Source organism: Canis lupus, chromosome 25, assembly GCF_048164855.1.
Source record: "Canis lupus baileyi chromosome 25, mCanLup2.hap1, whole genome shotgun sequence".
In the NCBI taxonomy this organism is placed as follows: Eukaryota; Metazoa; Chordata; class Mammalia; order Carnivora; family Canidae; genus Canis; species Canis lupus.
Genome location: NC_132862.1, coordinates 2,357,826 through 2,371,493, shown reverse-complemented (window position 1 = coordinate 2,371,493; position 13,668 = coordinate 2,357,826). Strand labels below are relative to the sequence as shown.

Genomic DNA, 13,668 nt, shown 5'->3' with positions numbered 1-13,668 from the left:
AGCCCCAGGGTGTGGCTTGCCCAGATATAGATACAGAAAGAGTGAAGCACAGCATGGCAGTTGGGCAAATTGTGAAGTCTGGCCCAGTTGGCTTAACCCCAAAAACTCCCTCAGCACCCTCATTCTCTCCTCATCTCTCACTTACTCCGTGCACAGCTGCTAACATAACTTCCTGCAGGCCACATTTTGAGTGTGTTGCCCTCTGATTCAGCAAACATCATGAGTTCCTATTATTCTGCAAAACTCAGAGTCAAATAGTCAAATCCATCATCACATATTGCAGTTTAATGAAGAAAAAGAAAGAGAGAGCCGAGAGGAGGCAAGGCAAAGTTTATATACAAGGGGACAATAGGTAGTAGTGGAATGTGTGATGGGCTCAGGGACAAACTCCTAACTTGACAACGTCTACCTGGGCCCCTTCTTGGTTTTCAGCCTCCAAGCGGATGACAGTATAGTATCACCAACCCTGGGGAGAGAGGAGTGATTGTAGAGAGATGTGGCTAAAGGCAGGGGAAATTTTTATAGTCGTGCATCAGGGCCCAGTCTCAGTATTTGATGCAGGCACGCTGGTCGCTGCTGGCGGTGATCTGCACAATCTTAGCCAAGGAGGAGGAAGAGCTGCCCAGTCTGGGACTCTGATCCATGGAGGTGCTTGTGCTTCTGGACTGGATGCCTTTCCTCCCATTGGTGGACTCACTGTCTCCTCGGATGCCCTGGTCACCTCTGTTGCCCCAGATACCATTGCTGCTTCTGCTGCTGCTGCTGCCCCCAGGACTAATGTTCTTGCTGCTGGATGTGTGGTTGACCACAACTGCAATGAGAATGGGCTGCTCAGTGTCCCCCGTCTGTCTAAATGCCCATTGCATGCATTCCTGTCTGAAGAATGAGTGGCAGAGAAAACCAAAAAAGAGAAGGAGAAACCCCCTTCTCACGGGAGGGAGTTCTTTGTCTGAAGGCAAATCCAGGACATACACTCCACAGGACATTAGATAAGTCCTACCCAAATCTGGCTCCCCTTTCACCCCCCCACCCTTTCTTTTACCCTGGCAATCAGGCTGTAGAAAAAAAAAATTTGTGGGTAGAAGAGCTGAAGCAAAGCCATGAGAAATCATCTCACACAATGGAAATGGAGTGCTTATGATACTCACAGATGCACACTGGGCTCTGACACTCCCCAGACATCCTGTGTAGGAAAACAAAATAAATATCATGGAAACCTCATGGTGGTTCCTCTCAGCATCTCTGTTCAGAATTATCCCCTGGGATGTCAGAGTACAGTAATATGAGCTGCAGCATCAGGGATTGAAGTTACCCATGAGAAGGGCTTCCCTGGGATGCTAGGATGGGGATGCAGAGAAGCAGAGAGATAATGTATCTCCGGATACTTGATTCTGCTATCGCCTTGGCCTGGGTTCCCCTCACTGGAAAACCTGGAATAATAGACTCATCAGTTTATTGAAAAGAGTAAATTAAACCATAAAGAATATCTGGCACAGTGCCTGGCCTATACCAAAAGTGATGCAACTCTTTTCTGTGCCAGAGATGGAGAGGCAAAGAAGAGTCACCGATGCAGAGGGAAGTGGAAACCAGTTTGGACAATAGGAGGAGCAAGCTACTAGGACCCACTGGTATTCATCTGTATCCTCCACTATATCAGGATTGGCTGACAATGGCCTTTGGGGTGCACTACCTGCCTGTTGGGAAGCTCTAAGCTTTCAGCTCTAGCAAATAAAGTTGGTGTCCCTGAGCCCAAAGGGGAGAGTGCTAGGTAGTATCATTCTGTTAATCAAGCATTTGTTGAGAGCCTCTTTGTCCCCTGCCACTGTGTCTAACCAAGGACCATACATACAATCCTTTGAAACTTGATTCTCAAATTGTCCTCCTTGCCTTGACCAGAGCCCCTACCCACCTGCACTCTTCGCCATCTAACATCTTCTGGTAGGTGGCAATCTCCACATCTAATGCCAACTTGATGTTCATCAGCTCCTGATAGTCACGCAGGAGATAGGCCAGGTTCTTCTGGGCTTGCTTCAGGGCTTTCTTGAGCTCTGCCAACTTGGCCTGGGCATCTTTGAGGGTCTGTTCACCCTGTTGCTCAGTGTCAACAATTGTTTCCTGCAAGTTGGTATTCTGAAGTAGGAGAAGAAAGAAGGATCGAATCTCTAAAATTACCTGGGCACATGGCAGGTGAGCATAGGTCTCCATCTGTCTCCTTAATGAAAACTTCTAACCTATGTGCTTCATAGTATAGCTACACTATTCTAGGAAATTCCAATGGTCATTTGAATCTTTGCCCAGAGATATTGATCACCTGCTTCCTGACCTCTTTTTATTTTAAGATTTTTATTTATTTATTCATGAGAGACACACAGAGAGAGAGAGAGAGAGAGAGGCAGAGACATAGGCAGAGGGAGAAGCAGGCTCCATGCAGGGAGCCCGACGTGGGACTCGATCCTGGGTTACCAGGATCCAGCCCTGGGCTGACGGCGATGCTAAACCGCTGTGCCACCCAGGCTGCCTGCTTCTGGACCTCTTAAAAAAGATTAACTCATGGTATGAGACCCCAAAAACTCAGTCCCACATATTTCATGGAGTCTTGGGGTCACAACCAATGACATGAGTGAAGACCATTCTATCTTGAAGATGATGGGTGGGAGTAAAGGTAACATATAGAAGCCATCACTCTGTATGGTATTACCTGGGGAGTTCCATTGTAGGTTCCAATGGGGACCAGAAAGACTTTCCAGCTTGCTAGGTTCAGGTGCCCCACTGGCACCTCAGAGCACCACTGTCATCAGAGTTACAATCTCAGGCTTTGGGGAGCCATACCTACCTGCTTCTTGATGCTCTCGATCTTGGCCTGCAGCCTCTGGACCATCCTGTTGAGCTCTGCAATCTCATTCTTGGTGCTCCTCAGGTCATCACCATACCTGCTGGCTGTAGTCTGCAGCTCCCCAAGCTGGTGGGTAAGAAGCAGACAGGGAGAAATTATCCCTAACCCTTGAATACATGTGTTTGAAAAGGAGAATAGAAGTGCAGTCAATCCAGAAAGTCCTAATATAGCATGGAGGTCCGTCAGGCATTTAGGATGGAAAGGATCGCTTAACTAAAAATCACAGTTGCCCTTAAACATATTAGGCAGTGGAATGAAAAACATTGCAAGTTATAGGTATTTGTGAAAGATAATTCAGTGGGTTCCCACTGAACAAAATGTGCATTATCTGGGATGGTGACAGGAGGGGCTAGCGGTGAAGGAGCCCTGGAAAAAGCTTGTGAGTCTAGACAGATCCAGGGACACCTATTTACCTTGACCTGGTATAGCCCCTCAGCCTCAGCCTTGCTCCTCTGGGTGATCTCCTCATACTGGGCCTTGACCTCAGTGATGATGCTGTCCAGGTCCAGATGCCGGTTGTTGTCCATGGACAAGATGACAGACATATCACTGGACTCTGACAGGGCCTGGTTGTATTCCTACACATACACAAGGACACACCATTGGGCAGTGTCACCACCTCTCTAGGATGCCCTAAACCTTCCAAGCACTGGCTCAGGAATGTTGTGGGGGTCTAGAAAACCAAGTCTTACTGTAGGGAAAGGAAGAGGACAAGACAGTGATCCAGAAACCAGGCAGCAAGAAAATTCCCAGCAGGCAGTGAGGGATTGTCCTTAACTCTCCTTTTACAGATTTCCCTTGGGATTCTATGCACATGGAGATTCTAAAGGCATGAACTGCAGATTCTGAAAACCTGGGGCCATGGGAAGGAGAAGAGAGAGAGAGCATAAGCAATATAAGTTAAGGAGGTGTAAAATCGAAGAAATGAAGAAGAAATAGGTATTAAAATGGGAAAGTGCTGCCAGATAGATTTCACAAAGGAGACTGACCCCCAGAATCAAGCAAGTTTTGATACCCCACATCACGGCTTCCACCCTAGAGGAAAATATAAAGGTCCTTACAGCTTCAAAGAGGGTTCTCAGAAAGTTTACTTCACTGATCAGACTCTCCATTTTTATTTCCAAGTCTACTTTGGTCGCGTAGGAAGTATCCACATCCTGAAAGTAAAAAACAGAGAATCCACCTTCTTAGCTTCAGTATTATTCTCATTAGACAGCATTGCATTTAATAATAACATTGATATCATGTTTACATAGTTGAGGGAGCAAAAATCACTTAGAGCAGAATTTATACACGCAGTAGGAAGTTTTGATAATTGAATTCACTTGTTAGAAAAGGTCATCATTATCCATTTTTGCAGCTTGAATAATGATGATGGTCGTTATTAATAGTTGGCAATAAACTCTGAAGTGTAAGGACTGGCTCCAAGCAGTTTTGCAATTGTTGAGCCAAACACACTGGAGAAATGTCTTAGCTACAGGGAAAACAAAAGATGGAAAACCCTTCAGACATAGGCCCCAATGCCAGGCTGGCACTGTCCCGGGTTCTGGCCATCCTTCCTGCCCCAGGCAAAGTGTTATCCAGTCTTACATCCCTGGAAAGATGCTACCTTTCCCCCTTTCCCTTGTGCCGTCTCCTTCCTGTGCTGGCTTGTTCTCCCCCCCTGGCCTGCTCACCTTCTTCAGAACCATGAAGTCATTCTCAGCCTCTGAGCGCTTGTTAAGCTCATCCTCATACCTATGAAAAAGGAAAGAGGTCATGCCTGAGGGTGGCTGAGCCAAGGGTACGTGCACGTGTGCCCAGGGAAAGGAGGTGGTACGTAACCTGGGGCAGAGCTGCAGGTGACTATTCCCTGGATACGATCAAAGATAAAGCTGGTTGAGTGGCAAGCTTTATTACCATGGTGGGGCCTTTAAAAGCACACCGGCACCCCATTTCTGACACTCCAGGATATTGGAAATAGGAGATAAAACATGTGGAGCATCTGCCTTCGGCTCAGGGCATGATCCTCGGTCAGGGGGTTGAGTCCTGCATCAGGCTACCCCCGGGGAGCCCTGCTTCTCCCTCTGCCTGTGTCTCTGTCTCTCTCTGTCTCTCTCTCTCTGTCTCTCATGAATAAATAAATAAAATCTTTATCTTAAAAAAAAGGAGATAGGGATCCCTGGGTGGCGCAGCAGTTTAGCGCCTGCCTTTGGCCCAGGGCGCGATCCTGGAGACCCGGGATTGAATCCCGGTGCATGGAGCCTGCTTCTCCCTCTGCCTATGTCTCTGCCTCTCTCTCTCTCTCTCTCTCTCTCTCTCTGTGACTATCATAAATAAATAAAAATTTTTAAAAAAAGATAAGAGATGTGATGGAATTGGCTCATAACTCCTGGTATCCTTGGGCAGCACACAGGTCTCTGGATTCTCCACTGCAGGGAATCAGTCCAGTCCTCATGAGCAAAGCCTGTGCTCACTCCCAAGGCTACCTCCCACCTATACCCGAAGGTCCCAGCTGTTCCCTTCTCCATCTGTGTCCTACCTCCCCTTGAATCTCCCTCATCACCCAGCCCAAACACATTGTCTAACTGGCAATATGCTGGCATCACCTGAGGCTCTGTAAAAGCTACCAATGCCTGGCTCCCATGCCCGGAAATTCTCATGCAATGAGTCATGAGTGCAACCTGGACATTCCAAATTCATAAAGCTCCCAAGGTTATTCTGGCAAGCAGCAAAGTATGAGATCCATTGTTGTTAAATGCCAAAGTGCCTCATATCTGCCTCTGTTGGAAGAGGGCCCCCGAGATGCCCACGCTGTCACAGATCTTATTCTCCTTGGCACCAACAAGGAGAGCAGATCCTCCTTTCATCGGACCCATAACCTGACACCCCATCCTGTGTCATCCTTGAGGACATGCACCAACAATTTCCCAGCTGGAAAGCCTCCACACCTCCTGACCTCCCCCACAATCACCTAGACCCAGTGGCTGTTTCCACAGCACCTCCATCACTCACTTCCTCTTGTACTCCTCTGCAAGCACCTGCATCATGCTGAGCTCTTCATCCAGCTGACCCCGCTCACTCAGCAGCCTGTCCAGGTGGGCCTGGAGGCAGCTGATATAGGACTCAAAGAAGGGCTGCAGGTTGTTGGCAGTGGCCCTGGAGGTGGCTGACTGCTCCTGGAGGAGGCACCACTTGGCCTCCAGCACCTTGTTCTGCTGCTCCAGGAACCGTACCTGTGGTCAATCAGGGGGCAGGGGTCATGGCCTACCCAGCCTCTGGCTCATGAGCAGACACATTGCCCCAACCTAGGCCTCATGTTCCCAGGCCCCATCCTCACCAGGGGCCCTCACCTTGTCGATGAAGGAAGCAAACTTGTCATTGAGAGTCTTGAGCTGCTCCTTCTCTTGGGTCTTCACCTCCCTGATCTGTGGGTCGATCCCCATGTTCAGGGGCTGAAGGAGGCTCTGGTTGATGGCCACCTCCTGGATGCTGAGGGGAAAGCCCCCTGAACCTCCAAGGCCCTGCGCTCCACCAGGAATGCCTCCAAAACCACCACGTCTCCCCCAACTGCTAAAGTAGCCTCCTCCAGAGCCACCTCTCATGCCCCTTCCTCCAACCCCACACAGGCTCCCTCCAAGGGCACCCGAGCAACTCCAGGCTGAGCTCCCAGTCTGGGCAGCACCTCTGGCCACACTGAGCTTGCTCCCCACGAGGCTGTGCAGGCTCTGGCTGCCGAAGGCACCCCCTACCATGGCACAGGCTGTGGAGGCACTGCGTCCCCCAGAGCACGAGGCTGACTGGGACCTGCCTGGGCTGATACAGCTCTGCCCGGACACCACAACAGCAGAGCAGCCCCTAGAACCTTTGGTGGCCTGGGACAGCCTGCTGGACTGCTGGCTCATCATTTTCTCTGGCCACAGAAAGATGTCCTGGTTGAAGCCTCTGAGGAAAGGGTATCTTCTGACATAGGCAGAGAGGTGGCCTCTTTTATAGGTCCCAGTGAACTGGTTCATTAATTGGATGATTTCCAGGGTTTCATTCTATGGCTACAACTAATCTCCATACCAATTTCCTTCGCTGTAATCCTGGAGTCTCCATTTCAAGTCTTTCCTGTAATTAGCCTCTTGTAGACTTTGTGCACTACCGAACCGGGGCCCTCCCTTAATGAATGAGCTTGGTTCCTGCCAGGCATGGCCCAGTCCCAGGGCCTCAGGCACCGGCCTCTCAGGAGGCAGCTGGTTCTAATAGGTGACTCTGTGGCTTTTTCATTCCCCCTAAACCCTGGGCGTCCACTGGTGTCACTATGCTGTCTACCTCCCAGAACCAACAAGGCTGGCACAGACTCCTGTATTTGGGAGAGACAGAATGGAAAATGGGCTCCCTCCTAACTGTAGCACCTCCAAGTCTCACAGTGTGTACCCATGGAACTCACCAGAGAGCCTCTGCTGGCTTGTCCCAAGCTCTGAGACACAAGCAGCCCCTCTCCTATCCCAGTCACAGAGGGGTAGATGTCAGGCCAGACGTTCCAGACTGACTCAGAGGCCTGAGTGAATGGACTAGATACTAGAGACATTTATCTGAGCATTGTTCACCATTTGGGTGACCAAGAGAGCTCTAGTGCCCCATCTCCCTGTGTTTCCTGCATGGTTTTATTGCTCCTGTTCAACCCACTGCCTTGGTGTCCCCCACATCCTCTATTTCACTCCCATACCACATCTCTTCCCCTTTTAAATATGCCTCCTCAGTCCCCTTTTCCAGGAAGCCTCCCCCTTTCAGACTCCCGTGGGTCCTACTGCCTGAATTCCCTTCCTTCCTCTTCTCTGCAGGAAGGCTGCAGCCCAGTCCCTTGGACAATAGGCTCCATGAGGGCGAGGTCTTATCTGTCTGCTCCAACAGTGACCCCATCATCTAGCACAGAGCCTGGCCTATGGTGGGCTCATAAGTTTTGTAGGATGAATGGTTGCCCAACTTGTCCTACTTCTGGTATTGCCCTTCTATGCCGGTCCCTGTGTGTGTGTCCCACCTCCATTGTCACACCGAACAAGAAAGGCTTGTCCCCTAGGACAATTCCTCCCACCAAGACTATCTCTTATCCCAAGCTTAGGACAGAGCCCTGTACCTACAAGCTCAGGATAATGTTTTAAGACACAGACTGATAAATTAGCTGCATTTGTGTGGATGACTTCCCTCTTTGCTATAAATGCTACCGGTGTATCAAGCCCATTTTAAGTGTACAGGAAACACAATGAGAAAGCCCATGGGTAGGAGAAGGGACTCAACTGATCAGAAGGCTTTGAACCTCCCTTGAACTCCCACAGTCTCTTACCCCTCGTTAGCACCCTCACATCCCACTTAGATGCTTGTCGTGGCAGCCTGACTCCCTCGAGGGCCTGGGAGAGAGGTTGCATCGTCCTCAATATAAATAAACAGAAGAGAGATGATTTCATTAGGAACTCCACACTTGGGGTAATAGCAACAGCCATCCTAGCTACAAGGAGAGATCAGTTTCTAGTGAACACGGGCCAAGGAAAAGGACACACTACAGTGGGAGTGATGTGGAAGGCCTTCCCAACAGAAAGGCTAGGAGACCTGGAGCACTCCAGGCTGCTGTGGCATCTCCTCTGGAGGGAAAGGATCTCATGATTGAGTGTCAGACACAAGTCCACTACCATCTGATCCTGAGTGAGGGACTTGAGTACCTTCTAGTTACATGTGATGGAAGGAAGGAAGAAAAGAAGGTAAGGTGGGAAGGAGGGAGGGAAGGAGAAAGGGAAGGAAAGAGGGAGGCAAGCCCTGGTGTACTAGAGTTTACAGAGCTCTTCTAGAGCTTACACTGGGCTTGAAACACACATTTATTCACACCTGAGAATCTGCATGGACCTAACACCATGCCTTGCCTCTGTAGACAGCACCATGAGAATACCTCATGGGATGTCAAGTCAGTTCTCAAAGATTTGTGGGAAACATACTCATTGCAAGGCACCCAGGACAGCATGAGAGCTAAAGTTTAAGCAAAAGCAGGTCTATTCCAGCATTTATTGAGCATCTATTAGGTGATAGTACAAGGAGCTCAGAGGAAGGAGATGCGGTCTATACACCTATGTGCTCCATATACCTGTCAACACTCTCACTCAGAACAGGAGACAAGCAGGGACAGAGCCAGTAATAGCCACATGTCTACTGCAGTTACAGGAGGGGGCGGAAATGGGAACTGTGGCAGGAAGTTAGCCATGGAAGGCTTCCCAGAGGGAGCATCGTGAGCCAAATTGATGAAGAAAGCAAGCAGTACCACATGTTGTGATGAAGAGACTTGCAGGAACCAGGCTGTGCAGCAAACATTATAGCTTTGTTCAAAACAGGGTCGTCAGAAGCTACTGAAGGCAACAGAGGGAGCATGTTATATACACAGATGCAGGGGCGTGTGCCAGCCTGACCCATTGTGTGGGAAGAAATTATGCTGGTCATGGAAACCTGGCAAACTGTGGTGGGTCATGGAATTGGATGTGGTTCACTTCTCCCCCAGAGACTCACCGGAGCCTCTAGTCTCTCCTTGCTCCCTTCCACCCCTACATTGCTGCCAACATGATGTTATGCAAACACCACTTTCAACATGTCACTCTCCCATCCAGAAAATGACTAGGCTTCCTGTTATAGAAGAATGAGCTTCTCTCTTGACCTCCAATGCCCTTCCACATCTGCCCCCTGTTCCTCCCTCCCTCCCCAGCGTCCCACTTTAATATTAAAGCCTTACCACTCCCTCCGAGCCAATTTCTTGCTATTGTTTGGTAGGAGGTTGGGCCAAACCACTTCTGAGGTTTTTCCTACCCTTCGAGTTCTGGGATCCCATGATGCTGCCTGACTTTCCTTCACCATCATCCTTGGAGAGTTCTGCCTCTGAGAGTGAGACCCACCCCATATCCCTGCCTGAGGAGTGCCTAATCTTCCCAATTACACTCATCTTCTTCCTCCTCCACCTCGGCCACCCACTCAGGGCCATGCCCTGGATCATCACAAGGAACAATTCCCTCTTCGAAGCTTAAACCCCAAATCCCCACTCTCTGGCCATAACCTTTCATCCTTCAGCTTATTTTTGCCTACCTCTCACCACACCTGCTCTTGAGTCTTTTAAAGACTCCCGTTGTCTTCATCCCTTCATTTTCTCCTACTCTGTTAGTGCTCTCCTGGCCTCTTTTCCTGTTCTTCCCAACCTAAGTATTACTCATTCATCCAACAAATACTTCTTGAGCATCTATTTTGTGCCAGCCATTGACCCAGTGGTAGGGAGTGGCGAACAAAATTAATGCTGTCCCATCCTTCATGGGAAGAGTTTAGTGACCATCTGTCTGAACAACCTTCTCACCAGCATCCTTGATTTCCTTATGTTGCTAATTCTTCCATCATCAGCCTAACAAAGTCCCATGTCTAGGACAAAGCTACAACCTTCCTTTCCCCTCCTATCACAAAGGCTGAGCACTACTGGGGGAATCATGTAATCAGGGGGACAACAGAGTCCTGATCTCCACTTTGGCTGGGTGCTCAATCCCTCCCTTGTCCTGTCAGCTTCTTGTCCATGCCCTTGACTTCTGTCCCAAGTTTCTGCTACTCTCCTCCAGCCCCTTCTCAGTCCTGCCTGCAGAAGAAGATAACTTGGCTTCCTACTTCCCTGAGAAAATTCAAGTTGTCAGAAGTGATCTCCTTTGGTCATCTCTTCTGTGCCTTCACTCTTAGCTGCCTCCACACCCACCTTATTTTTCTTCCTCTTGTACAGGGCTACACAACAGCCTCCCCACCTGCCTCCTCTAGGTCTTTACTCAGTCAGTTACCCTCCTCCCCACCAGGTCCTCAATCTCTCCTCTATGCTCAAGTCTTCCCCATCTTTAAAGTCCTTCTCTTGACCCCATGACACCTACTCACTGTTATCCTGTCTGTCTCTTCCCCCTTCTCACCTCAAGATCTCAGTTAATCCAAATTCAGTGTCTATTTCCCCATCACTGGTCAACTCCTAAACCCTTGGAATCTTTCTCCATACATAATCCCTGTATCACGAGCACCACACTCCTGAGAGTACATTTCTTGCTGGCTTCCTAAAAATACCCTTATGGCCTCTTTCTCCAGATCTCCCAGCTACAGTTGAAACATGGTGTTATCGTGTAGCTACATATAAAGCATTGGTTTCAGTGTCACTTCACTAACTTTATATTAAAGTTGATATCTATATAATATAATAACTATACTATTATTTTTAATATCTTCATTCCTTAAAGGGTTACAATCCACATAAATAGGTTCCCAGTCTTCATTCTCATGTAACTTGGCAACTCTTCTTTGCTTGTGGTGGATAAACCATGGATAGAGCCAATGTGTCAGGATTATGGACAAAGCATTCCTTGCTGAAGAGAGCACACACCCATCCTTTGCCAGCTGAGGTGAATCTAAAGCCGTAAGATTCCATGGGACCCTGAGTCACTGGAGAGCAGGTGTTATTACTGTCTTATTCTAGAAAGACAGTGCCAACCCCGGAAATGGAAAGGTGCAGAGGCAGGCCAGCTGCAGAGACTACAAACCAAGGAGTCAACAAGAATTAGAGATATCTCCCCCACCCCCCAGATCTCAGAGCTCAGACACAAAACCACCAAGGCTTCCATGTACATTTGTGTGGGTTGTATCCTATACAAGAGTTCCAGGTCAAGAGTAAAAAGGCCAAAATCAGACCCATACTCTGGTCACCTATCTATGTGCTATGGCTTGGGCTATTAGCCAGAAATCGGCTAATAGGAGTCCAGAGTGCAGGCATCTTTCACTTTACACAAAGTGCTGTCCTCTGCCAAATCTGTGGAGTTGTATCTGCACTGAGTAGACACCTTTTTCCAATTCACAAAAAAACCAGATAGGCCAAGGAGACCTTGGAACATCAGAGTTGGGCATCATGAGTTTTGGGGCAAAAAAAATCCACTGCTAGAAAACCTTTTCTTCCCTTGTATCCTACTGGTCTTTGAGTCAGTCAAGCCATGTTGTAGTAAAAGTACCTGAGTTCAAATTATGACCTCCAGCTCCTAGTTACATGACTTTCATAAGTTGCTTAACATGCTACACCTTGGTTTCCATCAATAAGACAAGGATAACAATACGATCTCTTTCATAGTGTTGTTGTAAGGATTATTTTTTTTCAAGATTTTATTTATTCATGAGAGACACACAGAGAGAGAGAGAGAGAGGCAGAGATACAGGCAGAGGGAGAAGCAGGCTCCATGCAGGGAGCCCAACGCAGGACTCAATCCTGGGACTCCAGGATCACACCCTGGGCTGAAGGCAGCGCTAAACTGATGAGCCACCTGGGCTACCCTGTAAGAATTATTTTAGAACAGGTCCTAATGAATAATAGGCATTTGGTACATATTAGCTCTTAGCTAATGGTGTCCTCCTCTGTACAATAACAGAAAATCATCGCTTGCATATCAAACAAATAACCTAACTACCTCTCACCAGCGTCCTCATCGGGTGCATATCTGTGTGTGGTAGGGTTTTGGGGTTTTGAGGGGTTTTTTTGGTTTTGGTTTTGTTTTGTTTTGTTTTTGTTTTGTTTTGTTTTGTTTTGTTTTTGCTATCTGGAGTGTTAAAAAGAAAAATCACAGGCCCAAAATAGCATCATCTAGGACAAGTCAGTAAACTAAGACTTAACACCTAACTTAACTGCACTTTCAACCTTTAGCCAATCAATGTAGAATTTCCTGGTCAATACCAGGAAATTTACTGATAGACCCCCTTCCACTCCTCTTGGAAAGGTAACCTTGCCTGAACAATGCATTCCTTACTAATAAATCCTTTCTCCTTTTTTTATGCCTTCCCCCTGCCTTTAAAATCCTTTTGTTTGGGTCATTGAGCTCCCTTCTACTTGCTAGATGGGATGCTGCCCAACTCTTGAATCATTTTTAAAGCCAATTAGATCTTCACATTTACTCAACTGAATTTTATTTTTTTAACAAGTGCTTCTCTGTTTCAAAAAGGCAAGCATGTGTGTGTGTGTGTGTGTGTGTGTGTGTGTGTGTGTGTAGGTGTGTGGTGGATGAGGCAGGGATTACAGTCAGAAAACTCAGATGCATCAGCCATGTGCAGATAGGGAAATTGGGCAGACCCACTCAACTCTGCTAAAATTTGTACTTGGGGTGCCTTGCTGGCTCAGTTGGTTAAGTGTCCAACTCTTTATTTTAGCTGAAGTCACAACCTCAGGATTGCAAGATTGAGCCCTATGTCAAGCTTCATGTTGAGCATGGGGTATGAAGCCTGACTGAGCTTCTTGTTCTCCCTTTGCACCCACACTAAAAAAAAAAATTGCACTTCATTCTAACTGAACAGTAATAATTATTCGAAGTTGAAAACAACTGTTAAAAATGCCTCAAGTCCCAGGTTTTCTTTGAATTTCCATCATGAAGGATTACTGTTGGACAGATAAGACCCTGCATCGTAATTATTTTCTCAGAGCAAAAGGTACATGAAATAAATTTATGGGCTTTCAAATGTGTACTGTGTAGGCTTTGCATATGAGTAACTGCATCTTTAGTAAGGTGGAACCTGTCTTGAAACAACCAAAAGACTAGTCTAAACAGTAGCACGAGAAAGGAGCTTTAATGCACACCTTTGCCAATCGCTCTCCCCAGTTGCCAGTAAAAGGTAGATTAGGGGAGGTTAGCCCCAGCAGCCTAGCAGCAGGGAAAATTCTTAGAGGAGTTTATCTTCATCTCTTAGGAGCCAAAGATCAGCTAATAAAGTCTTGACTTCAGTGACCTTGGGCATCA

The 13,668-nt window shown here is 47.7% G+C and overlaps 1 protein-coding gene across 1 annotated transcript; it reads right to left on the bottom strand.

Annotated features, from left to right (window-relative positions):
- Window positions 1-423: 423 nt before the first annotated feature.
- LOC140616930 (keratin, type II cytoskeletal 3-like) lies at window positions 424-6,627 on the bottom strand. Its single transcript, XM_072797585.1, has 8 exons — window positions 6,226-6,627; window positions 5,888-6,108; window positions 4,570-4,630; window positions 3,955-4,050; window positions 3,307-3,471; window positions 2,834-2,959; window positions 1,910-2,130; window positions 424-849 (listed from the first exon to the last, which is right to left on the bottom strand). Exons 1-8 carry the CDS (start codon window positions 6,625-6,627, stop codon window positions 546-548), a joined length of 1,596 nt encoding a protein of 531 aa, XP_072653686.1. The 3' UTR covers window positions 424-545.
- Between the last annotated feature and the right edge of the window lie 7,041 nt (window positions 6,628-13,668).